At 38.9% G+C, this 26,946-nt stretch overlaps 1 protein-coding gene across 1 annotated transcript; it reads right to left on the reverse strand.

Annotated features, from left to right (window-relative positions):
- Positions 1–3,302: 3,302 nt before the first annotated feature.
- cdh10a (cadherin 10, type 2a (T2-cadherin)) lies at positions 3,303–25,861 on the reverse strand. The gene is made up of 12 exons (XM_057334570.1): positions 25,702–25,861; positions 20,612–20,974; positions 18,434–18,728; positions 16,121–16,240; positions 13,798–13,965; positions 12,369–12,556; positions 12,035–12,288; positions 11,213–11,349; positions 10,639–10,760; positions 10,428–10,536; positions 9,994–10,245; positions 3,303–6,160 (listed from the first exon to the last, which is right to left on the reverse strand). The coding sequence occupies exons 2-12, from the start codon at positions 20,831–20,833 to the stop codon at positions 5,670–5,672; spliced, it is 2,358 nt and encodes a 785-aa protein (XP_057190553.1). The 5' UTR covers positions 20,834–20,974; positions 25,702–25,861; the 3' UTR covers positions 3,303–5,669.
- Between the last annotated feature and the right edge of the window lie 1,085 nt (positions 25,862–26,946).

The following is a 26,946-nucleotide window of genomic DNA, read 5'->3' on the forward strand; positions in this document are numbered from 1 at the left end:
TTCACAACAAATCGCAAACACTTCCACAAAAATACACGAGTCCACGCTTATTTTATTCGTCTAATTAGCGCCGCCATTTTGAATATGACGTCATATGACAAGCGCGCCAAACAACGTCGCGTGTAGGACAACGCACAGATATTTCACAGTCAATCTTGTCGCATGAAAATCAAGGTGGGTGATTTAACTTTACGCGTTTGAAGATACTCTTTATGAAGTAGGTTAACACATCTGTATGCAAACATACGGTGGAGCAGAACAAATGGTCAAATTAGACGATTATTATGCAATTTCTCCTTATGTAACCTGGATTGTTCCGTCTTTAAAACCACCAATGGTCTGTACAGTACACAACATATCCTAGTTCTTAGGCTAAGGTTATGGGATTACTTTTGTGTCAATAAAAATGAAGGCAAACTTAAAAAAACGAACGAAAATATACAACGAGAAAGAAAAAACACTTTGATAATGAAAACAATAAACTCAATTGCAAGAATGTGACATGATTTTCAAATAAAATGCTATTTTTCTTAACAATTTTCTAAGTTTCATTTTTGCAAATAATAGTTTTGAATTCGCTGCTAGATTTTTAATTTGCGCTTTTCGAGTTTTCGTTTACGCTTCTCAAATTTTCGTTCGCCTTTCTGGCACAAACCTCAAGTGTGGGCGGGACTTATAACCACTTTGGTTGACAGCTCCCTGACCAGGAAGTCGATACTGAAGGGTGCAGCGGATTAGAGAGCAATCTGCTTGCGGTTTTCTGTATTGTATTGTTTTAGTGTTTGTACTTAAACTACTTTATTATTTTGTTAGTATATTAGCAGGGTTGCCAACTTTAACGCACTTAAAAGTAGGACACGCTTCCAGGCTCTATCATGCCGTAACAACAAGCCAACGTCGAGCAAATACAGGATAGCTAGCCATATTCACATGCAACTTTACGTGGGTTTAGAGGCCGTCAAGACAGCAGTCTATAATTTATAATTACAATGATATCAGGAAAACGAGATGCCTAGTGAGTTTTGGGGAGATATACAATAAAGTGTTATGCTTCCAGTTCATATTTATAATTTATAGATCATAATCGTGGTAGCATTTTATGTATAGTTTCTATCTTTAAATGTTTGTTTATAGTTTAAGAAGTCTCTCTTTTGCTTTTCTTTAACCTGTTATATGTAGGTGTGTAAATACATAATGAAATTGTTGTTTGCAAGAGGCAGACTAAATTAATAAAACATTCTAAAGGCCTAATTGTGTCACCTTATGAATTTGTTTTGTTGTAGCGTTTAAAAAACATAAATGTAATTTGAATGTATTGGTAGTGTTTTATGAGGTGTACTTTCTGTGAATGTAAAGAAAGGGGTATAATACTGTACATTCACCATGAGTTTAAAAATAAAGATACAGTACTTGACTTATAAGTGGACTTAATTCTTTAAAAGGAGACTGTATGCAAGAGCGACATCGTCATCCTCCTCCTCAGCTGGACACAAGTCACCCTCAGGTACATTTATGTAACCGAGATAATAAAATCGCCAAACGTTTCTCTGTACAGTAACTATGCAGCAATGTTTTCATTTAGCACGTTAATTTCTCACAACCCAATAATCTGTAACGTGTCTCTATTGGATGTTACTGTATAATGCAAGTTGTTCGTTCCTTTTTAAGAAAATAATCTTAATAGTCCATAAAATAATACCTGACAAAAAATATAAAGCACACAATGAACGTGCTTAGTAAAGACAGAATTGCTACTGTACAGGAATAAAACTTTTAGTGATTTTCTTTATTATCTGAATTACATTCATTTACCTGAGGGTGAGGAGGACGATGATGAGGAAGACGCTTGGATCCACACCGCGCATGACTTACCAACTTCAAATACCAATTACTAATATACTAACTAAATTAGAAAGTAGTTTTAAGTACAAACAATAATGATAACAGCATGCAGATCGTTCTCTAAAATTCGTTGCACTGTACTGTCTTCAGTATCGACTTCATTGTCAGGGAGCTATCAATCAAAAACTCACTAGCCAATCAGCGTAAAGCGGCCATAAGTCCCGCCTACACGTGACATTTGTGCCAGAAAGGCGAACGAAAACTTGAGAAGCGTAAACGAAAACTCAGAAAGTGCAAATGAAAAATCTAGCAACGAATTCAAAACTATTATTTGCAAAAACGAAACTTGGAAAATTGTTAAGAAAAATAGCAGTTTATTTGAAAATCATGTCACATTCTTGCAATTGAGTTTATTGTTTTCATTATCAAAGTGTTTTTTTTTCTTTCTCATTGTATATTTTTGTTCGATTTTTTTAAAGTTTGCGTTCATTTTTATTGACACAAAAGTAATCCCATATAAGGTCCAGTGTGAGGGATGGCACAGCATCATTTTGAGCATGGTACAAATAAAGTGATACTGTGTATCTGTATAGCATTACCATGTAAAACCTTTGGAAAACGTCAACTGGTGATAGCTACTGCGTCTGCGTCACATGTCTTGCGGTTAAAGGTAAATGTATTTAAAGTGTGTACATTTATTAAGAGTAAATTGGCCTACATCTTTATGGGGCCAAGGACATGGTGAATTTGTCAGGTCTGCAGTGGAAAGAAAATTATGTTAATTTGCAGTGAGTAATTAATATTTTTATTATTATGTCACCATGTACATGTACAACATGAAAAATGATAAGTGGAAAAACCGACAAAACCAAATAACCTGGCGTTTGTGTTATAGGGCTGAGATATATGCCAGAAAAGGATGATTGATTGTCACAGCTCTGTAGAGTTTAGCTCCAAATGTCATCATTTACTCACCCTCTTGTCATTTCAAACCTGTATGACTTTCTTTCTTCAGCAGAACACAAAATAATATATTTTGAAGAATGTTGGTAACCGAACAGCACTGGATCCCATTCACTTCAATTGTATGGACACAAAACCAATGCAAGTGAATGGGGACAAATTAAAAACATTCTTCAAAATATCTTCTTTTGTGTTCTGCTAAAGAGAGAAAGTCATTTGGAATGACAAGAGGGGAAGTAAATGATGACAGGATTTTTATTTATGGGTGAACTATCACTTTAAGAGTGATTGAATCTGCTGGGAAGCACGTTGGGGCTGCTCAGATCAATATGTTGGATATTGACGGTCAGAAATTCATTTTTTTGTTGGGAACCCACGAGGACAAATGCACACACATGCTGTAACTTGTGACATACATATGGCTTACCTACAGTAATCTGGAATGCATTTTTTATGAACTTTGGCAATACAAATCAAGCACAGAATAGAAAGATGGCAGCAGTGCATTCGTGTTTTTTATTAAAATATATACTTAAAAAATGTGAATATAAAACACTTGGACTTAACATTCATTCACACAAGCTCAGTGTGCTGCAGCTTTGTAATCTGCATGTTCTGCAAATTAAGCAAATTTCACACAAGCAAATGAAGTCGAGGAGAACTACCTTTCATCCAGATTTGAAAACACTCCCCTGTTCCTCCGTGAGCTTGTCAGTGCTGTAAAGATAATGTTGCAATAATGTTTCAACAAGAGAGCACTTCAAAAGATGTGCAGAGAAGCTACGTCTTTATGCAATGAAACATTCTTTCAGCGCATCTACACTCCCTTTCAAACTGAAATCATTCTGTAGCCCTATTCAGACAGTAATTGTTTTACAGGGGGACATAAGTGACTCTTGCAATTACAGGGGATACAGAAGTGGTACGTTTTTGCCTAATAAATCAAAGTCTTTCTTCCACCACGTGCAAGGAACTGTAACCTTGCGTTAACCTTGTTTCCTTGAATTTACATATTTTAAAAATGATGTCTGTGCTGTTTAAAGACAAAATGCAAGAAAGGAAACTAGGGGTTTATTGATAAATTGAAGGTTTACGATATGATGTCGGTTTAATTTTATAGGTTAAGCTGCAAACATGTGACCTGCAGCTTTAAGATGTTCTCTCTAATGCCAAGTTCAAACGACATGATTTTAAGCCCGATTTGCAAGTCGTTGAGCTCGCCGACAGGTCGGGCTGTGATCGGGGGCAAAACAGCGTGCGATCAGCGCTCGCCAATCTTTATGTGTGAACTAGTAAATGACTCATCAAAGAGGCTCCCTGATGCGTCGCTGATGCCTCGCAGACGCCAGACAAATATCTAGCATGATAAATATCTGGAGCTGTCGTCCGACTCGACATCATGTGATGTCAAGTGACGCGACGAGGCACAGCCAATGACAGCAAGCCATGGGTTGAGGTCACCGGAACTGCCCCCGTATGCTGATCCATTCTTTCACTCATATCCCTTGTTTTTTCCTTTTTCTAGGGTTTTCCGAGCAGATCATTAAGCAAACAGCTTGTGTCGCATGTTTTTCGTGTCATTTTCTGTTCCACTTCTCACGTTTTTTTGGCTTTGGGGACCGGATTGAGTCGCTAAGTGACAGAATTGTTCACAGTTCGTGTAGTGTGTCACCTCCTGTTGCAGATCATTTACGTAGTGTTTAACAACTTAAAGACTCCAGACTTCACAGAGAGCAACAAGTCATGTAATCTGAACAGCTCAGCGATCGGCCGACGTTTAAAGTTGTGTAATGTGAACTTGGCTTAAGGGGCGGTTTTCCCGGACAGGGATTAGTTTAAACCAGGACTAGGCCTTGGTTAAATTAGGATATTTAAATTGTTTTTAAAAACATACTTTACAAAAAACACTACTGGTGGGTATCTTGAGACAAAACAATCGCACTGATGTGTTTTAAGATAAGTCAGTGGAAGTTGTTTTCGATTAAGACACCTCTAACATTTAAGTTAGTCTATGGGACTAGTCTGTGAAACCGCCCCTAAGGGTTTAGCTTTCTTAATTCCGTTCTTAATTTTGTGTTAAAATTCATTTTATTTTTCAGTGACGGATCTATTTATTTTTTAATTTACATACAACCTGTTCAATTACACCTTGAATATTGTAAATTCTCTAACATTCTCTCAAATATTTGAATCCGTTAAAATTTCATTTTATAGCTTTGTTCATAATATTGTGATACAACTGTAATTGTGAAACCAGTCCCGTTACGTGTCATATCATATTATATAATTTATCATGAGATGAGTGTATCATTACCCCCCTAAAGGAAACAATTCAAATAATTTAACATTAATTTACTTTATAACCATTTTAATGTTTGTGGTTACGACTTGATAGCCTTCTCTCTTTCTGTCTCCCTTATGCAGTTTTATGCCTTGTAAAACATTGTAACATACTATATCTTTATATATGTATCTGTAATACTGTTTGTAATTCTGGTTTTGGGATATGGTACCAAAAAAGTAGAGGAACAGGGAGTCCCGTGTAATCTGTCAAGATGAAGGCAGTCCTGTCATGGTTTTTTTGTTTGTCACAAAATCATCCATTCTTACTCTCAGTCTTGTTTTTTCTGCTATTGAACAAAAAACAATATCATCATCACAAAATCACCTTACCACGACACCGTCCACGAAAAATCCATCATAAAAGTGAAATTCAGCTCATGTTGTAGAAAACAAGGAGAAAGACTTCGGTTGAAGCACCTCCTTTTTTCCCTTTGTCTTTTTTCTGTTTCCTTTACGTCTCGCAGCCCAGAATGACAGCCAAGTTTACATATAGAGAAAATGAAGGTTCATTGAATGGCATCTTAATTGGCAACTCCCGTATCCTTCCCGACGTACATGTCAGCGAGCTTTTTAAACTGCGGGCCCCAGTTAGAGAGGTAATCATATTCATGGTCTCCCTCAGTCGCAGAAGACTCCAGAGAACTCAGTGACTCAGCAATTGATCCATTGCCCTCATAAGCATATGTGGCGAGGGAGTCATAGGGAGGTGCAAAAGGGTCTGTGTCATTTTCTTGCAGTCTGCTAATAATGAAATCTCTGACATCCGCACACTCCTTCATGGGTGAAGGTCTGTGATATGGAAACAGCATTTCGGGGATGATGTCACGTCTTAACTTGTTGCTCTCGATCACCTCTGGGTGGCGCAGTGTGCCGATGTCAAAGGCTTGTGTGTCCTCCTCACCACCACCCTCATCATTATAGCTGACAACGTTATCCCTTACGTCCTCTTTGGAGACGATCAGCGGTTCCTTTCTTCTCTGTTTTTTTAGAGCCGAGAACAGGACCACGATCACTGAGAAGAAAAGAGTAAACAGAAACTGTATTTTGGAACATAAAATGGTTGGTGGTTTTTAGCTGATCCTAACTATTTTTTAAAAACCATCTTTACTAGGGCTGTTCAAAAAAATAGTCCAACCTACTGTCGATATTTTTTTTTAAATCACGTTTAACGTCATATACAGTACATACGGCCAAGCAGGAGTGAGCATGGTGCTCTAGCTTTCAGAGCCGACAATTAGGTGTGCTTTTATTTTAAGACGCACAGCCCATGTTTAGAGCGTGCATGAAACACGCATTCGACCCATCTTAATCACATGTGCTACCCACTCGTGGGTCGTGACCCATAGTTTGGGAACCTCTGTGGAGGTCCATGCACGTAATGGCCACTCTTTAAACTTATTCTTAGGCCATGTCCACATTAATACGTTTTCATTTAAAAAGAGTGTTTTCGTTTTAAAAACGCTCTTCATCCACACTCGCATTTTCCAAGTGCTGCCTATCCGTACTGAAACCACTTAGCCTATATCCATGTACTGCGCATGAGTAAAACGTAAGACACTTCAACCTGTATAATTTCTGTCAGGGCCTTATTTACGTATGCCTTATGTCGCGGCAATGTAGAGGAAAGGCATGGAGGTCGGGATTTGGCACTAGGGTTGGGCCGATAGACGATGACATCGTCCATCGCCGATGGCTGACAGCCATCACGATGTTGGGCCGGCATCGTGATTCCCCTGCATGATGCAATTTTCGTCATCAGGAGGGTCCGCGGTCGTCCGCACATCCCGTCCGCGTACAGCACTTTCCCAAGACAAACGTTGACTATGGAAGGCCGTTTTATCAAAAACGTCTTTAGACGTAATGTGTACAGACGATAAAAAAGACTAAAGACATAATTTCATCTACAGACGTATTGGTTTTAGCCAATGGAAAGTCACAAAACGGTAAGATTTGCATAAAATTGATTAAACATAGTCGTGACGTCATCATTTACGTAACCACGTGTCATTCATGAATTATACATATAAACGTGATGTTCCCTCATGTGTGGCACTGCATATGGTCCTAGTTCCGAATACATCAGTGTATTCGTGATTTTACGACAGGGGAGAAGAAGGCATTTCAAAATACAAGCGGTAGACAGACCATCGAAAGCATGGCTTTGCGAAATTTTCTTAACAACTGCCGACGCGTTTTTCAAGAATGTGTGCATTTGTAAAATGATATTTATTATGCCGTCAACCCAATGGGCAACGTGGGCTGCAGCCGAGAGTCCCGAACACTAGGGGATCCCGAGAGAGTTCTCATTTGCATTTTAACATTACACATAACACATTTTTGTCCAGTATTATGCATATCCGAATCACGACGAACAGTACATGTAGATTAAAATCATGTTGAAAATTGATTGATTTTGTTGATTTGGAAGCTGGGCGACGCGTGTGTGCGCGAGACGGAGATGGACGTAGAAAGGGAACGCAAACAGTGAATCGTATTAATGCGCTCACGTTGTGTGTGTGTAAACTTGTCAATGACGACCTGAACTGTGCGCGTCCGCAATGGCAGCGGGAAACGTCGGTGCCGCGTGACCGCGCAGTTGACTAATCACACGCACAGATCTACTCACGATCTACTCGTCTTTCCACATGAAATAACAACCGGAAGAAATTCCAAATTTGCAGGTCGTACATGTGCGAGTACTTGTGAAAAAAAATCATGCTGTTTTGAAAACTGGTCACAAAATGTGTTTTGGTCGCAGTCTGGAGCACTGATATCAGGGCTGGATTGGTAATCGGGCATTTTCCCGGAGGCCCGGTGTACTTTTTGGGCCGAAATGGACGTATGGGCCGGAGAGATGGACGGATTAAAAGCGTGAATCGGGCGTGTATGCACAGAACACGAATCCAATTGCGAATCGGACATGTATGCAGGAAAGGCAATGACAGCAGCACAACCTACCACTCGCACCACCTGCCAACCACCAACAGCGAGTTATTTAATATTCCGTCTCCTAAAATGCAATCTAACGTTTGCACAAACTGACATTAACGCTATCAAACTTAAGAGCAACCAAAAGCACGCTGCTGAAAAAACAATAAAGCCCTGACCAAAACCCATCTATCATGATATGTATCGTATCGCAAGGCCCACGCCAATGCACAGCCCTAATCTTTACCTGGTTTTGAGAGCTGGTTTGAAGTTGTTAAAAGGTGGTTCAACGCCTTAGACTTGAAACCACCTACTCTGTTCCAGATACTGTATTGGTGATTCTCATGAAATCTTGGTTTCAAGATGTCAAACATGATTTTCTTAGCTGCCAACATGTGATCTGCAGCTTTAAGAAGTTCTCTCTAAGGGTTTAGCTTCTTACTTCCGTTCGTAATTTTAATTTTGTGTTAAAATTCAGTTTTATCTTTCAGTGACAGATCTATTTGTTTTTTATTCATTTACATACAAACGGTTAAATTAAACCTTGAATATTGTAAATGGAAAAATTCATTTTCTGAAATATTTGAATCTGTTTAATGTTTTTTTAAGCTTTGTTCATAATATTGTGATATAGTTGTAATTGTGAAACCAGTACCATAATGCACAGTACCGTATCACACCGTGTCATAGTATGTATCGAGAGATGAATGTATCATTACCCCCCTAAAGGAAACAATTCAGGGAGTCTCGTGTAATCTGTCATAAGATGAAGGCAGTCCTGTCATGGTTTCTTTTTTTCTTTGTCACAAAATCATCTATTCATTTTGCTCTAAGTCTCGTTTTTTCTGCCAGTGAACAAAAAACAATATCATCATCACAAAATCACCTTACCACGACACCGTCCACGAAAAATACATCATAAAAGTGAAATTCAGCTCATGTTGTAGAAAACAAGGAGAAAGACTCCAGTTGAAGCACCTCCTTTTTTCGCTTTGTCTTTTTTCTGTTTAATTTATGTCTCGCAGCCCAGAACGACAAATAGAGAAAATGACGGTTCATTGAATGGCATCTTAATTGGCAACTCCCGTATCCTTCCCGATGTACATGTCAGAGAGCTTTTTAAACTGCGAGCCCCAGTTAGAGAGGTAATCATATTCATGGTCTTTCCATGACAGAAATGTCCTCGCTATTCATTGAAAACAATATATGACATGTTCAACTTTTACTAACAGTTTAACATAATTTTGAAAAAAAAAGTAAAAAAATCTCATTACTGTAACCATCTAAAAAACGATATTTTCTATATATTTTTTGTCATTTAGAGAACATCTAGTAGAACATGCAGTTATCTTTTTCACAATATTTTAATTTGACTCTATTTTAATGACAACATAAAAATTATAATACACTCAAATCAGGACATGTTACGGTAATGATAAAAGCAATAAAATACAAAAATAATCATTTTTTATGTTAAGATTATGCTTTGTGCAAGGTAGAAAACAGAATTATGTTTAGTATGATAATTTTTTGTGTAACTGAATTATAGCCTATGTTTTAGAATTAACATCTTTACTGCTATAATGTTTCAGTGGTTTCATGAGAATGACCCGTGCAGCTCTGGCCTAATGTCAATGTGAATCATAGTTGCATTAAAGACAGTTGATGTTGCACGTTGTGCTGTTGCTTTTACCTAAAACCTCAATGGGATTACAACGTACACTAGTCTGACAGGCAACACGGTTGTTAAGAAGCATGCAAATTGTACAGTGTGTATCCGGCTTAAGATGGAATCTCCAGCAGACTTGTTTTTGTTTTCTCATTATAAATTGAGGTGACATGGGTTATAAAAACAAATCTGGGGCATCATTGAGATAATGGTTATTGCATCCAAGCATATGGTGAACATAAACTCACTAAGCAGGATGAGGATGCAGAGGAGTATTGCCACTAGCGCTCCAGTGCTCAGGCCAGCAGAGAGCAGCAATGCATCAACGCTGCAGGAACGCATGTTGCCGGTGGCGTCACAGCTACACACACGAATGGTCAACGTGCTGGTACTACTCTGGATGGGGTAGTCGCTGTCGGAGATAACAACTGGCAGATAGTATACACTCATTTCACGCCTGTTAAATCCACTTCTTCTGGTCAGAATTCTGGCTGTGTTATCTGGGGGGAGGAAGGTGTTAAGAAAACATTCAAACACCAAGAGCTGGAGATATTATCTTATGCTGAGTCAAAAAACAAAACATTCAAATCTATTGTTCCTAGACCCAAAAAAATAAAAAGATTAAGCGCATGAATTATACATAAGCTTTAAGATTTATACGTCAAAGGAAAGATTTATTCACCTTCATTATCAAAGATGGTGAAGTTTGTATTCAGGGAACTCAGACTGAATACAAATTTGTGACCCACAAGAGGTTCATCCGTGTCAATGGCACTGATTGTCTGTATGAGCTGGAAAGATAGACAGCATAGAAAGATTTTTTTAAACAAAAAGAATGGCACCTACTCTTTTAAGCACTAAATAATAACATAAAAGTGTAGTTATATAAATACCTGCCCAGCTTTTACATTCTCGCACACAAATGTCTCATAAATCATGGCAAACTCCGGAGCATTATCATTTACATCCAAAACCTTTATCAAGACAGGAACACGGCTTCTTTGGCGAGGGTTATCTAGAGGAATAATGCAAAGAATATAGCCAGAAAATCAATTTGTTTACAGCGTTTTATCTATATTTTGAAATTCGCACTGCATTGCATTGTGCTTTAGGGTACACTCTTAAAAATAAAGGTGCTTAAAAGGTTCTTCACAGCAATGCCATAGAAGAACCATTTTTGGTTCCACAAAGAACCATTCAGTCAAAGGTTCTTTAAAGAACCATCTGAAGAACCCTTTTCGCCACTAAGAACCTTTTGTGAAAAAGATAGGTTCTTCAGACGTTAATGGTTGTTTATGGAACCAAAAGCTTCTTCTATGGCATCGAAGAAGCTTTTGAAACAACTTTTTTTTAAGAGTGCAACAGAAGTGACCATAAAATTACCACTATGTTTTCATTTGTTTTTTCAAATCTTTTTTTTTCAACAGTAAAGGCAAAGTGTATTTCATGCATTGTGTATTCACATACTCATCTCGCTCGCCAGGATGGACAGGTTGTGCCACTTTGACACCTCCCTGTCAAGAGACCTCAGAATTGTGATGGATCCATTCTTGGGGTCGATGTGGTAAAGCCTCTCAGGGTCCGAGTGCTGATCTATTGCATATCTATGGGAGAGTGTGAGAAATATATGAAAGAGACATTCATAGTCATATTAAATTCACTTAACAGCTGCACTGTTTTTTTTTTACACAAAAACCTGCAATCCAGTTTTAGCAGGCAGGCGTTATCTGAACTGTTGCACCATGTCATGTGTATTTTTTTGCCTTATAGTGCCTTATTTACATTGTCCCAATTTACATTGAACTATTACGGAATGTAAACTGAATGTTGTTTAAAGAGACATTCGTGTACATTTTCTAGCAATCAAGGCAGCAGAATTCAGGTAAATGATGGAGAAGAGCCTCATAACAGGAATACATCCACACACACTTAGCAGTCGAGCACACTTTCCATATTTTAAAGAGCCAATTGAGGTGCAAATGCAGTGGCGGAGTGATGGTATACATTCCTAGTAAATTATGCTAGATTGCGGTAATCTGCTGCAGCCTCCCAAACCAGAACTCAGAGCGGGCCTACAAGATGGGGAATTTGGCCATGCAAATTGCTTTCGGCACTAATTGTTGAACGTGCTTGCAGCGTTACCTCATTTGCATAATTACTTCAGTGAATCGGGTCCCTGAAACAATACAGACGGCGCATGCAAATAAACAACACTATCAGCATGGCGCAATTCATTTTTAGTCCATGTCCGTCCCCAGACACTGTGTACTGAATATATAAAATCCTCACAGGATTGGGTAATCTGTAGCGTCGGGGTCCCAGGCTGTAATGGTTCCAATTGCGGTGCCTTTTGGTGTATCCTCATTGACCTCGAAGACATACTGAGGCCTGCTGAAGACAGGTGGCTCGTCCACGTCTTTGGCTGTGACCTTGACTATGGCTGTGTCTGAGAATGGTCCCAGATGAAGGAAGTTGGGGTCCTGGTGCATGTTTGACACCTCCACTTTTGCAGTGTACACTCGCTTGCTTTCATAGTCCAGTTTCTACGTGAAGGTCAAGAAGAGTGGTTGTACGTATTTGTATGTTGCAAATGAGCATCGTAAACATCATTACAGTGTTTTACCTTTTTGACAACAATAACACCCTCTTGGGTTATGTCATCTGTAATTATGTCAAGGTATTCTTTGCCATCTCCATCCATAATTCTGTATTTCATTTCAGCGTTCTCTCCCTCATCCCCGTCATTGGCTTTGATTCGCCCCACTGTTGACCCAATTTCAGCAGACTCATAGGTGCTTAGGTGGTAAGAACCTTTAAAAGAAAAGAGATTATGTTGGTTTCAGGCATACGGTTGACACCATTTATGCAATCTAAATTTACAAGTTGTTATTGACTCACTCTTAATGCTGTTCTATACTCATAAGACTTTCTTTTATCAAACAAATACTCTATATGCACACAGGACGATGACGTACTTCCGCTAAAATTGCTGCCAGCTAGGACACTTCTGCTCTCATAGCACTAAGGGGATTTCACCAAGTGATAACGATGTGTTTAGTAAGAAAAGTTTAAATTTCGGTGAACCGACAGCACTACGGGTGAGCATTGTTAAAGGGGTCATATGGCGCAAATATGTGTTTTTCTGTGTCTTTGGTGTGTTATAAATTGCCCATGCATGTATTAGACACGTAAAATTGCAAAATTGAAAGTGTCGGAACAAAGGACCTGCCTGAAACACCTCGTGTAACCACACCCCCACAAATCTACATCAGTTCATGGTCTGATTTGACTAAGACCGCCCAAATGTATACGCAAGTAAGGTGGGCGTACCTGTCAGTACAATTGCTTTGGAACCTGATGTTCCAAATATGGTAAGAGGCGTTACATTTCCGTCACGCTTGCAGTATTCAATCAATCACTACGCACTGGTTAACTGGCCAATCATAGCACACCTCGCTTTTCAGAGCCATGAGCTTTGTAAAAAATCTGTGCGTTTCAGAGAGGCGGAGCAAAGAGGAGATACAAACATGCACGGTATGTGGAAAATACAGCATTTTTGAACCTTAAATCGTGTATACACATTACATTACATCTAAATCAAACGATAATATTTGTTTTAGCCATGTCATATGACCCCTTTAAGTGCCTCTGTGATCATGCCTCTAGTAAGTACAAAAGTTAACTTTGCTTTTTTTCATATTTGTCGATGTATCGTGAAACGGATAGCCTTGAAGTGCTTCTCCTTTTTGGTTGTCGACGTATGGCGAAGTTTTTGAATAATTAGACTCACATTGTTGAGCGTAATCCTATGTGCACCCTGAAGCGAAACGCCATTGTTCCCTATGGTGCCGGATGTAACAGAGCTGGCAGAGATTTTAGCGGAAGGACGTCATCGCTCCGTGTACATATACTCTATTACTGAATCTCTCAATCACTAAAATTCTGTCTAATGTATTTTTTAGTGTTTCATGGCTTTCTGTAAGGTGGAGGTTTGGAACAGCATATGAGGGTGAATGAATAATGACAGCACTTGCAAAATATTGATGTCATACTGTAAGCAAAACGTGGTGGGCTGTCATTAACATCCGTTAAGGTGACGTTGACAATGGCGGTTCCAGATAGACCACCCATCTGTCCTGCCATGTCTTTAGCTTGTATAACCACCTGGTACTCATTTCTCACTTCCCGATCCATGTTAGACAGGGCAATCCTGACAATTCCTGCATAGGAAAACATAGTTTATCATCGAAATAATCCCACAGGGTAACACAAAGGAAGCCAGACATGGAAATGTACTCATTTGCTTACCCTCATGTTGTTAATAACACATATGATGCACAAAAGAAGATCATTGAAAGAAAATCATGTTTGGTCAATTCAGAACAATATGAAAGTAAATGATAACTCATTTTTAATGGTTAACAAAGCACCCTAGAGTTTCAAAGAGTATATATATGTGACGGCATCAGAGGTGGGTAGAGTAGCCAAAATCTTTACTCAAGTAAAATACAAGTAACTAGAGAAATTGTTACTCAAGTAAAAGTAAAAGTCACTATTTTAAAAATTTTCTCGAGTAAAAGTAAAAAAGTATGCAATGAAAAAACTACTCAAGTAGCTAGTTACTTAGTTACTTTGTATCTGATTATATAGGCCTACTACATAAAATTAATATTAACGCCAATATTTTAATATTACATTTTAATCAATATTTTTAATTATCATAAGCAGATATCTTTGCAATATACTAGAGAGACTAAAGAATAGACAAACACAGAAGAGACAAGCATTTCTGTAAATTTCATCTAGTCCTGATGTCAATGTAGTTTACACAACTTATTTAGAATAATAGACCATGTCAAACTAAAGCATGAACTAAACTCAGAGCATTTCCTAAGATGATCTAGAGCATCTGCAGTGCTCTCTTAAATGAAATACACATTTTTGAACAAAGCTCATGTTTTCTCATGTTGTGTCACGTGTGTGTTGTGAAACGCTCTTACTTGTAAACAAACAGTAAACAGTGAACCACACGCCCATCAACACGTTTTCTTCCTTCTGTTCTTCAAATGTATATTTCTGCAGGCCCACGTCTCTGTGTCTGACAGGTAACGCGCATGTTGCTGTGTCTGACGAACAGGTCGCGCGGGTGCGCGCATATGGCAGGCATTTATCATTGCTGGCAAACAATATGACACATTTGCAGTTTTGATTGTATAGATATAGATTAATATCCACTTCATCCACTTTGTGTTCTGCGTGTTCTTAAATTTCGCGCTACGAGGAGTGAGTAATCCTGCTTCAGATGATTCAGATCGTGCTGCGAACTGAAAAAATCATTTGAACTGATTCATTAGCCTATTCAAATGGTTTTGCCCATTGTTCAATTAAAGCTTTCAAAAGGATCGACTCAAAAGAATCGATCACTCGGGAATGCCCATAAAAAGAGACGACAACCTTGAAATAAACAACGCGTTTTAAAAAGCATATTTTAAAATGAAGGAACGAAGGAACGTCACGCAATGTAAGTTATGTAACGAAGTAAAAGTACAGATTTTCTATGAGAAATTTACTCAAGTAAGAGTAAAAGTACACACTTTTAATTTTACTTAAAAAGTACATATTTTCCAAAATGTTACTCAAGTAAATGTAACGAAGTAAATGTAGCACGTTACTACCCACCTCTGGACGGCATATAGTTTGTGATGGCAGCAATTCTGCGGTGTCATGTAGGCACAATTTTACTGTAAAATTATTAGGTTGTTTTTAACTGAAATTAATTGGAGCGCATGAAACATGTTCAGCAGGCAGTGTATACATTTTGCTGACACTCTTGGATGCTTTATAAGTGTTAAAGTGAGTCATATTGCCATTGTATTGAACTCACTCAACTGGATATTTATTCAATTCTCAGCTTTTGTGTTATGCAGAGGATAGAAAGTCACACAGCATCTCTGAACAACATGAGGGTGAGAAGAATACTGACTACTGGGATTGCTGCAAAAATGAATGAAAACATGCAACACAATTGTTATCCGCAAAAATATATAAAAACTCCAAATGATGTTTAATGTCATTTTTTAGTTAATGGTTTGCATTCTTTGTTATTACTAGATTTATCAAACTAAACTTCCAGCAAAGGTCTTGCTGTTATTTGATAGAAATGACATATTACTCTGAATGTTAAATACATGGCCTAATAATTAGTTCCATTTCTAGTTTATTATTGGTAGTAAATAATATACTATCTGTGTGTGATCTTTGTTTCAAACATTCAGCAACACTGAACCTTCCTCACCCATCAAAATGCACAAGCAAAAAATCAGAATAGTGTGTTGGCAGTGAATATATTTTTAGCCATATGTTTGGAAGACTCACCTGTCTCGGGCTCCACTGAGAAGTATGGTTGGCCCTGCAGGATGCTGTACACAAGTTTAGCACTGTTCCCATATGTGGCATCATCTGCATCGGTGGCATTCACTTCGATCACAAAAGTACCTGTAAAATCCCAAACAAGTCTTTTTATTCTCTTAGTTGTTTCTTTAGATGTAAATTTTGGTCGATAACGATAACCCATAATTCTTTAACATTGGAAGCTGATAACTGATATATTGGCCGATATACCATATCTAATATTAATATAAAATTCCCTAAGACTGAAACAAAAGGCAAAAAGTGGACAACGGCTTTTATTTGAAAACATTGACTGCAGAAAACAAGGTAACCATTAGTTCTCTTTTTCCCCTGAAAGTTATGTACCAAGCCTACTTTACACTAGTTAACGATTCTTTAACCTTCAAACTTTTTTGGTATATTTTTTATTTAATAAACAAATTATAGATTCTTCCAGAGCAACCCAGAAAATGAATAATAGCCACAAGTCTAACAGGTCTCAAGACAGACAGCATTCAGACAGCAGTCTGATTCAAACATTATGCTTTTGTTCCTATAATTTACACATTCATAAATACTGTACCTACATCAACAATGAGGAATTCAAACAATTCCAGAGGAAATGATTCATGATTTATCAGCTATCATATATTGGCCTAAATTTTATTATCAGCCAATACCGATAACATTAAAAATGACCATTTATCGGCTGATACCGATATGGTCGATAATTTATCGTGCATTCCTAATTTTAACAATGTTCCAAATTTTTGTTTTGATTTGTTTTGAAATGTTTTGCATTGTCCCATTTGATTCAATATTTACTTCTGCGTGTTATTTTTAGCATAAATATCTGAGTAAAGTCAATATCCAAATCATAAATGAAACAAATCTCCAGCAAAAAGCATCCTTTGAGAAATGAGCATTTCCTCTAGGTAGAGAGGCGGATCTATATAATACATTTTCTGTCTAAGTAAGGAGTACATTTTATTAAACAGTGTTTCCTGCTATACATAATACTGTGACAATTACATTCCTTAGCCGTGCCATCAATACATTTATTTTCATGGGTACAACTTTGAAAAGGAAACAAATCGTTTTGTTGTTGTTTTGTTTTTAGAACTGCATTATTAGCATTCATTATATGGTTCAAAGACTATAGTGCCTCTAACCCAGATTTACCTCCGTTCCTTAAATTAATAAACACAAATGGAATTGCTTTTGGCCTAGGGTTATGTGTCAGAAGGTAACCATAATGATGCCTTGTAATATGACTCTCTTCTTGATTGAGGGCAATCATTTCATAAATAAGCTGTACATTCTCTTATATTGGATTCCAGTGGAACACGGGAGCCTGTATGAGAGAAGGAAGAGCATCATTAGATTTTCTTTAGGGAGCTGATACCAAACAGACTGCTGCACTGCTTGAGGACTGACTTGATTGGAAACAGGACAACCAGAGGTTATTATGATATTACTGAGAAGCAGCGTGAAGTCCCTGAATATTCATGCACTGTGAATATGTATGGTGGCATGTCACCGCTAGAACAGAGCCACTGATTGTGTGAGACAGTGCTGATAGATGATGTGGGAATGGGAATTAGATGTAAATAGAAAATGTGATAAGATGAACAAATAGAATCTCCTCCATCAGGCGCTACATCAGGGCTCGGGGGAGACGATGCCTTGTGGGCATTGCTATGTTCGTTTATATTTGCATATGACTACCTGTGAAGCGTCTTGTAAATCGTTTCAAAAGGTGCTATGTAAATAATGCTTCACCCACTTATTATTAAATAAATAGTGTGACTATTAATAACGAACAATGTTTTAGTAATACGGTTGTTCTTATTTATTAGTAGGATCATGGAATGGGTTTATACTGTATATACTACGAGCTCTCTCGCTGAAGAACAAGTCATTTTACAGATTTTTCCAATTTCCAATTCAGACCAAAAAGATCTTTAAAATGCCTTGTGTGGGACAATAACATGATGCAGGGGCTAAAAAAATACTAGTAATAAAATCAGCTATTTGTGAAATCATGCATAAAGGATGATATACCACAAGGGGCGAACATGACTGACTCTTATTTTGTAATCACAAAATGGAATACACTTTTCTATTACCGCATGAGGCCGAGTATAAAGAACAAACAGAACCCCCCCCCCCGAAAACCAGAGACCTCAAAATACTGCAGTGACATAAATATCACACCTCTTTGCAGGATCCTCGCTTGACACGTGAATGTATTTCAAATAGCAAGAACAGGAGCAAAAGTAATTTTCATTCACTCACCGACGTCTGACATTTCAGGTACACTGGCACTGTAGACAGCCTGGGTAAATTTGGGCTCATTGTCATTGATGTCATGTATCTTGACAATGAATTCGGTGGCAGGCTCCAGAGGGAGACCGGTGATCTTGTTGAAAGCTTGAGCCTGCAGTGTGTAAGAGGCCTTTTCCTCTCTGTCCAGTCTCTGAGTAGCATGTAAATCGCCAGACTTCTCATCGATACGGAAAACCGTGCCCGCACCTTCCCCAGAGAGAACGTATCTGGCAGTTCCATCACCACTGTCTTTGTCCGAGCGAAGCTGTTTGGGCAAAAAGCAGACTGCAGCTTAACCCAAGTTTAACCGCGTCGTAAAACGCAAATTTGACATTTGGCACATACGGTAATGCGCGCCTGAGCTTTAATCAAACGTTAGAGTCGTCCTTCCTATAACTGTAAAATGGTAATCCGACGTGCTGCCATGTTTTATTCACGCGTGGACTGAGCAAGCGTGCAGTTATATTTTCAATCGTGGTTAGCAACCTTAAAGAAGAAGCTCTTGGAGTGAAAGCTCTCTGGGGACAATAGACACGCATAAAAGCCAGATTCGTACAAGTCTTCAGAACATATTCCATTAAATACTAATGAAGCTTTTAGTCCTTTTAACCACAGAGCTAGCTTTTTTACAACATTGCCAGTGGCATTTCTGAGAAAATATTCAGGCTTGCAGAACATGACCATGATGACAAATGTGCAATTTTAAACATTTTAATAGCGACAGTAATAATCCGAATTTGAATTCTTATCGCTATCTTTACTCACTGGTCTCATCATTTTCCTCTTTAGTTACCAGAGCCAAAATACATCTGTAGTAATGATGAAAAAATATTACGAATAATACAAAAATTGATAGTGAAATGTAAAAATAGTGTCAGTGATAAACAAATGAACATGTTTTATTACAACTAAATATTAGTTTAACACCAAATCCTAACTCTAATACATTCCACTGATTCTGCTTCACCTAAATGAGTTTATTTGGCCAAAAGCCGTTCAACTGTCCCTTCCTGATGCCGGACCGACGGGATACATTTAGGCCTGTTCTAATTGGCACAAATGAATTAAATAACAAATCTACCGAGCAGGTGTTTTATGAGTTTATGAGTGCAGATGTAGGTCCAACATCAGGCCATGAAGTCATTAGAGTCACAGAGGCATGTAATGCGTTTATCCTGAGCTCTAAAAGGCTGTTTTTAGAACGAGCCAGAGGGCTAAATCCACCGGCTGACCGCTCAGCAGGATCTCGCAACAAACTACACTTTTTGCCATCCACGCTGACTGACAGGAAGGTCAAATGAAAGGCGCTGGAGCTTTGCGATGCAGGGAGACAAGGAGATTGGTAAATAAAATCTGCTCGTCATTTAGTTCTAACATAAAGTGAAATGAAGCCGTCACCGAGTTATGCGAATGCAGAAAGATTTTACACAGTCAGGCTTGTTTAATGTGCCGTGGTCTGCTATTGAGTTTCCAAAAATGACTTAAATGTTAAAAGATGCATTATTTAGGATAATACTGATTGTGGCGTTCTGTGTTTTTCTACTTCTGTACGTACGCAGCACAATCAGTGCTTCAATAACAGGGACTGTGCTGTTGAATGTCAGTATGGGCTCTTCTTTCATGTTTAATGTGGCATAAATATAGCATGCCGGTGAACTGCAGTCTGATGAATTGCAGTCCCTTCCTTCAAAGAGCCACCGCAGATGGGTGGAAAGTCAATGGGGGGAGTGAAAAAGAGTGAGTGAAATAGCCCATAATTGTTGATTCCTGTCAGGTCTCCGGCGAGCCTCTTTATCCTGGAAATGAGAGCGGTAAAAACTAAACTCCGCCAAAGTATTCTGTCTCTGCACTATTCTCGTCCACTCTCGCTCGCTCTCTGTCTTGTGAATATCCATGCCTCAGCGACTGTGTAATTCATATTTGCGCAACTTTATTTGCTTTGATGATGGCATCGAGTTTTTCAAGTGCCTGCCACACAGCGCCGTGTTGAAATACGGTGTCAAACCGCATAAAGGTCAGGAAAATGAAAGCGGAATACAAAAATGATGCAATTTCCATTTCTCGCATCTTCTCCGAGCGCTGTTTTTTGTAAGACAAGGTAGATCCTTTTGGAGCTACAGTGCAATGTAAGTTATCACAGTCTCTCACCTTGCCGACATACTGATTGTTGCTTCCTGTGTATTCCTCCGACAGGAAGAATTGCCTCCACATCCAATCCCTTCTGAATCTGTGCAGCACCGTTTTATCTTCTTCCATCATATGATTCCAGTTGTGAGGGAGATTTCCATCACTCCTCTCCAGCAATATGACTGGAGAGCTCAGGTGGGGAAATATCAGTGGGAGCAGCCAGAGGAAGTGATTCATTATCATCGTAGCCAATCGATCGTCGAGACGACCGCAACTCCGTATGAATAAACTAAGAAGGGGTGCCGCGCAGAATCGAAAGCGATGTAGATGGCAACATCAGCAACCCTGACATTGTAGAATTGGCTTTGATCCTCCTTTGATTCCCTATAAAAAATAATCAAAGCAAAAAAGTTACAGTGTTGGAGGTCATTGCGGCCCTTGTCAAGATGCAACACCCGTTTTCAACGCTGTAATGCCTTTGTTGTTCTGCGAGCGTGTCCCGCAGGCTCCTCATGCTGTATTTTATTCACTTAACATCAAAAATGGAGCCTCCATCAAACGCTTGCATATAACTCAAATGACTACGTCAGTAAACATTACATACTAGATTAGGGTTGCTTTCAGAACAGAATTTGACTCTTGGGTGAGTTAAGGTCTTCCGCGTCATTATCGATCCAGATCACATTTCATCAACACGAAATGATTAAGCACCGAAAACAAAGTCTGCAAGTGAATGAAGTCACGAGACGACCCTTATTCTCAAATTGATCCTTATTCCAATGGCATCTTCTGTTCTCGTGTCGTCTTAATACGTTCCACGTACAAATCGATTTCCCGAGAGTACCATTGTATGGCTGTTGCAACTATATTTGACAACAGAAAAAGCAACATATATAAAGGGATCGATAGCAGAGCTTGATTATATATCACTGAATATCTCGGGTTGGATTCAGATGCCGGTCACACTATGTAAAAGCTCTCGCGCGCTGCCTCAAATAGTGATTGCTGTTGGCAATCCAAGTGGCTTGCCGCTGTTTAACCATGACAGCCGATGTGCGATACATTCAATTAACTTTGACTAAGTGAAGCATTATTCACCTCCTTTTCGGCTCTTTAAGAGGAGTTTTTTAAAAGAGAAAGCTTTCCTGTGGCTCAGTGGTTAGAGCATGGCACTAGCAATGCCAAGGTCTTGGGTTCGATCCCAGGGGATTGCACATAGTCAGAAACAAATGTATAATACAATGCAATGTAAGTCGCTTTGGATAAAAGCGTCTGCCAAATGCTTATATGTAAATGTAAATGCTTCATCTGAATGTCTCAAAATGTTTCAGTGCCATTTTGGAGAGATTTTTAACCTTGCCGTTAATTTACTGGACCGTCGAAAACAAACATATCGTTGCAGCCACCGGGCTCTGGTGAGCGTATTTAGCTGTATTCTATCTTGCTGACCTCTGACATCTTGGTACATTCATTCTGTCTGCCTTTGGGTTTGTAGATGATAGATGGACATAATAACTTTGGAGAATAATTTCTTTGTATTTAGTACACCAGACATGATAAGTTTAAAATGCATTTTTCCTGATCGCTGACTGTAGCTTGGCTGGCAGAGCGTGGCGCCAGCAATGCCAAGGTCATGGGTTCAAACACAAATTTATAAAATGTATACTTGAATGCACCATAGGAATCAAATTTGGTTAAAGGGATAGTTCACCTAAAAATGAAAACCGTGTCATCATTTACTCACCCTCTTGTCATTTCAAACCTGTATGACTTTCAGAAAAGATATTTGAAGAATAATGGTAACTGAATAACAGCGGTACCCATTCACTTGCATTGGTTTTTGTGTCCATACAATAGAAGTGAATGGATACCGCAGTTGTTCAGAATGTTCAGAATATTTTGAAGAATGTTACAGTGATAGTTCACCTAAAAATGAAAACCGTGTCATCATTTACTCACCCTCAGATCGTTCCAAACCTGTATACATTTCTTTGTATTTGTAAGAATGTCAGTAACCGAGCAGATCTCGTCCCCCATTTACTGCCATAGTAGGGAAAATAAATACTATGGGAGTCAATGGGGGATCTGCTCGGTTACTGACATTCTTACAAATATCTTCCCACGTGTTTAGCAGAACAAAGAAATTTATACAGAATTTTAATTTTGGGGTGAACTATCCCTTTAACAACATTCTTCAAAATATCTCTTTTTGTGTTCTGTAAAAGAAAGAAAGTCATACATTTTTTAAATGACAAGCGGGTGAGTAAATGATGACAGAATTTTCATTTTTGAGTGAACTGTCCCTTTAAGCCTCTGCCAAAACATTATAGCAAATGCTCTAACAAAGAGAATAAATTTAGCAAAAAATACATTGCTGTATTTGCATGTTGTATTTACCATACATCATTGCTGTGTAAATATCGCTTTGACTGTTTAATATGCTTTAATAAAGTGCTGTGTACCTCCTTGTTAATTCCCCTCCTTGCCCTGGGCTTGAATAAAACCATTTCTGTTTAGTAACATGTAATCCACTTTGATTATTATTGTGATTAAATGCCGCAGTTACAATTTAAACTCTTTCCATGAGCCTTATTAGAATATTAATCCTAGATGCTCGCTGAATAAGAAGCAGCCTTTGACACCTCATGAATTTTAAGTTATAAGTGGTCAGCGATATGGCCAAGGAGAAAGAGATGGGCATTAGATACGCTCACGGGACATTCCGTATATCACCTATTAATTAGAGAATTACCATTGGAGTCCTCAGCTTCAAGTCAAGTACCCTTAGTCCTTGTATCCAAGTCATTGCTGTGTCGAATCAGGAATCCTTAATGGTAGATAATACCGGTTTTTCCTCCACCTTCTACCATTCTATGCAAATGTAATGCAAATATGCCCATTAGTGTCCTTGCTGTATGTATAACACATGCACGGAAGCCCAAATCAGCATATCTGTTTAAGCTCATCTGTGTGGAAGAAATAAGCCCCAGATGCAACAGTTACCACTTGGTGGAGCCCAAGACCTTTTTCAGCGCTCTCTTCCTAGGATGGATCTCTCCATCAGTCCATCCCTCATGCTGGACGGCTCTCACAGCTGGCCTCTCTCTTGCAATATTAATGCCCTGTCTTCTTTGTTTTGAAACTTTGGTACAGATCAGATATGCACCATGTTGATTGCCTGCCTGGAGGACTGGCTTTGATTCTACCAGGTTCGCAGACTCAAGGCAATCATTTACAACCAGAGTTATTAGACCGAACACTTTCTCTGATTTCGTGTGGCTGTGAGGATCTAATGAATTCAAGAGCGAGTTTCGGTAGGAGCTGATGGGGGTCCTGTCTGATTTTAAAAATGATGCGTGTTGTCAGAGAAGGGCAGTGAGGTGGGGAGGGTTGCTCGATACATACGTACGCTGTTAACAGTGCCGTGGCGTATAACTCGGTTTGGGATTCATGCTGATGCTCCTTTGTTGGAAGTTAATGTTTTGCAATTACTAGTTTAGCTGTTTTCAATCATTCATCTATTAATATGGTTTGCTTTTTGCCTCAGGTTAGTACATACATATTATTGCCTGCCACAAAAGAAATAAATTGATTGTATCTTTGGCCTCATTATGAGGCAAATTGCCTCGCATAGGACCACCTCTTCGTGAGGCAGAAAGCAGGGAAGATAAAAGAGAGAAAATGATAGCGAGAGACACAGAGAGAGAGAGAGAGAGGGTTGAGAGTGGAAGCATGTGGAGCTTTATCTCATGATTTATCTCTTCGTTGAAAGCCAATTATACATGTGACACTGGCTCAGAGGAAGTGTGCGCTTTAATTTGTGTGAAACAGTCATGCCATTATGTGTTCACGTCAGATGTATAAATCACAGACGCCATATAATGGCTTGACTCGAGCTCGGTGGCTCAGAAGCACAGAGCTAAACAATCTGATGGGTTGCCAAACCATCTATGATACTAATGAATTAAAGGTTTACTTGGATATCGTCTGATGGGGCTCTTAGTTGTTTTAAAGGTCACGTTAAATTGATAAACCAACAAGAATGAATTCTTTTTAGCAGTTTTGCACTACGCTCGCATTGATTTGTCTACAGTCTTGAATTTCTATGTCTTGTTTGTACCTAAGTGGTGAGTTGAAATGAAAGCTGGAGAACGGCTATCCTTCCCTACAAGAACACTTTAGAGAGCCGCTTAGGCAGGTTTAGTGTTACGGCTTTGGCCAGTGTACTCTCCGAATCTGTACTGCTTTAGTTAAACCATGGGTTGAGAATGCCAAACTGACACAGTGACACATGAAAGCGATTCCCGTTCCTCGGATCAAACACGCACAGATCTCTCGACACGTGTACACGCCTTCTTGTAAAAAGCTAGGATGCGATCAAACCGATAAAACACACTGGAGGATGTTAGGAAGTTCAGCTGCAGTCGCAACTCCTATGGGGGTCAACTTTAACCAGAAATGGACGATTTTCAAAATATAATAACTACAAACTGAAATAATGCTTGAAACATTAGGGAACACACACACACACACACACACACACATATATATATATATATATATATATATATATATATATGAACAATCCAACAGTATACAGTACAAACACACAAATAGCTATACCAGAGCCTCAGGATGCAGTGAGTGTTAACTAAGCACTATACTATTACTATTTTGTATTGTATATTTTTTTTCGATTTTTTTTACATTTACAGTGTATATTTTGAATTTTCTGTTTCGTATAAGCTTTATACTTCCTGAGCTTGCACCCATCCCAGGCTTGCTCACCTGCACCCACATAACAAAACGGCAATGCTCCATCACCAGTGCAGAGCGCAAATCAAAGAGCAGATGGCATGTGTTATTATGTAGCACATCTGCGGTATTATGACAAATGGAAAAGGCCATAGAAAATGCAACACATGTTGAAGTTATTACCATGAAAACTAGTTCCATTAAAAACAGTTTAGATTTTAGTTTCCAACACCTTATCAATTGTCACAAGAACTAACAACTAGTTACTGAATAACCATGCTTTTCATGTCATTTAAACTTGAAGCTCAAACGTAGTATAACTCATCCGAACTGTAAGATACACGTAAGGCTCCTACCTTAACAAAACGGTCTCCTGTGCTCTTCTCGGAGCATGTCATCCTCATGGAAATACGATGCTGGCTTCTGTGCTTGCCTCTTGGCAGCGCTCAGATCCCAAGACTGACTACAGTTGTGTGCGAGTCTCCAGCTGCCTCTCTCTCTCTCTCCCTCTATCTCACTCCCTCTATCACTCCCTCTCTTACACATAAACCCCTCTCTCTCTCTCTCTCCATCCTTTCTTTCTTGCTCTGTTGGACAAGGATGCAGTTTGCGGAGGGGAGCATGCTCTGATTGGTTGCCATTCATAAGATTGTGATTGGGGATGGAGTTGACTTGCGGGGGGGAGGGAGGGAGTAGAGCGAGAGAGACCAATGTTGGCTGCAGACCAGTGCATTGAAATGAGGACAGTGGGTTTAACACAGCAGGCATGATGACTTTCAAGAATTAAATCTTGGACTAAAACATTGTTAAAGGCCAGAAGCCCCGGGAATATCTGACACGCTTAAAACGGCAAATCTACGTTACAACGTAAAGAAGGGACGGCTGCTTTCATTGCTCACATAAGCACAAATATAACTGTCAGTTTTTTCTGCAGAGCACATAAATCAGATCACTCAGTGGAGCTGACAGTCTTATGCAACAAAAGGAGTTCATGCAGTTGAATGGACATCGGAAGGGTAGTACAGTGAAATTCAGGGAAATTAAAAAATATGGACTTTTGTTAGAGACCGGGGCTAGTTGTCACACAGTGAATATTTCTCAGGGTAGGGCTTGTTTTTCAGTCAGTTGTAGGTACATACCTTAACGTCTTGGCTACAAAAACAATTGGACGACCTCTATTTTGTTTTTTTGAATATCGGGGCATGTTGTCACACTATTTAGGGTAATTTATCAAAATGGCATATGGCATTGAAGAGCCTTTCACTTGCTATTGTGCAAAACACAAACAATTTATTAAGTTCTAAACAAAGGTTGTCAATTGTTTTCCATGCATTGTATTCTGTATATAAAGTTTTTATTTCTGCAATTCATACCACTCATCCACTCCAACAATCATCCAACCAATTTGCAGTAATAATAAAACAAGCCCCACCCCCTATTTTTTTCTGTCATTACTTATTTTACTTAAAAGTACATCACGTTACTTAAGTCAAGTCGGTCGTACGATTATACTGAAGGTCTGGGAACTTTGGCTTTCATTGGCCAAGGCCCACCCAAGAAGCCATATGACTGACAGGTGAAGCAACCAATCACATTTCGTT

The sequence above is a fragment of the Triplophysa rosa genome, linkage group LG5 (assembly GCF_024868665.1).
Source record: "Triplophysa rosa linkage group LG5, Trosa_1v2, whole genome shotgun sequence".
NCBI lineage: Eukaryota > Metazoa > Chordata > Actinopteri > Cypriniformes > Nemacheilidae > Triplophysa > Triplophysa rosa.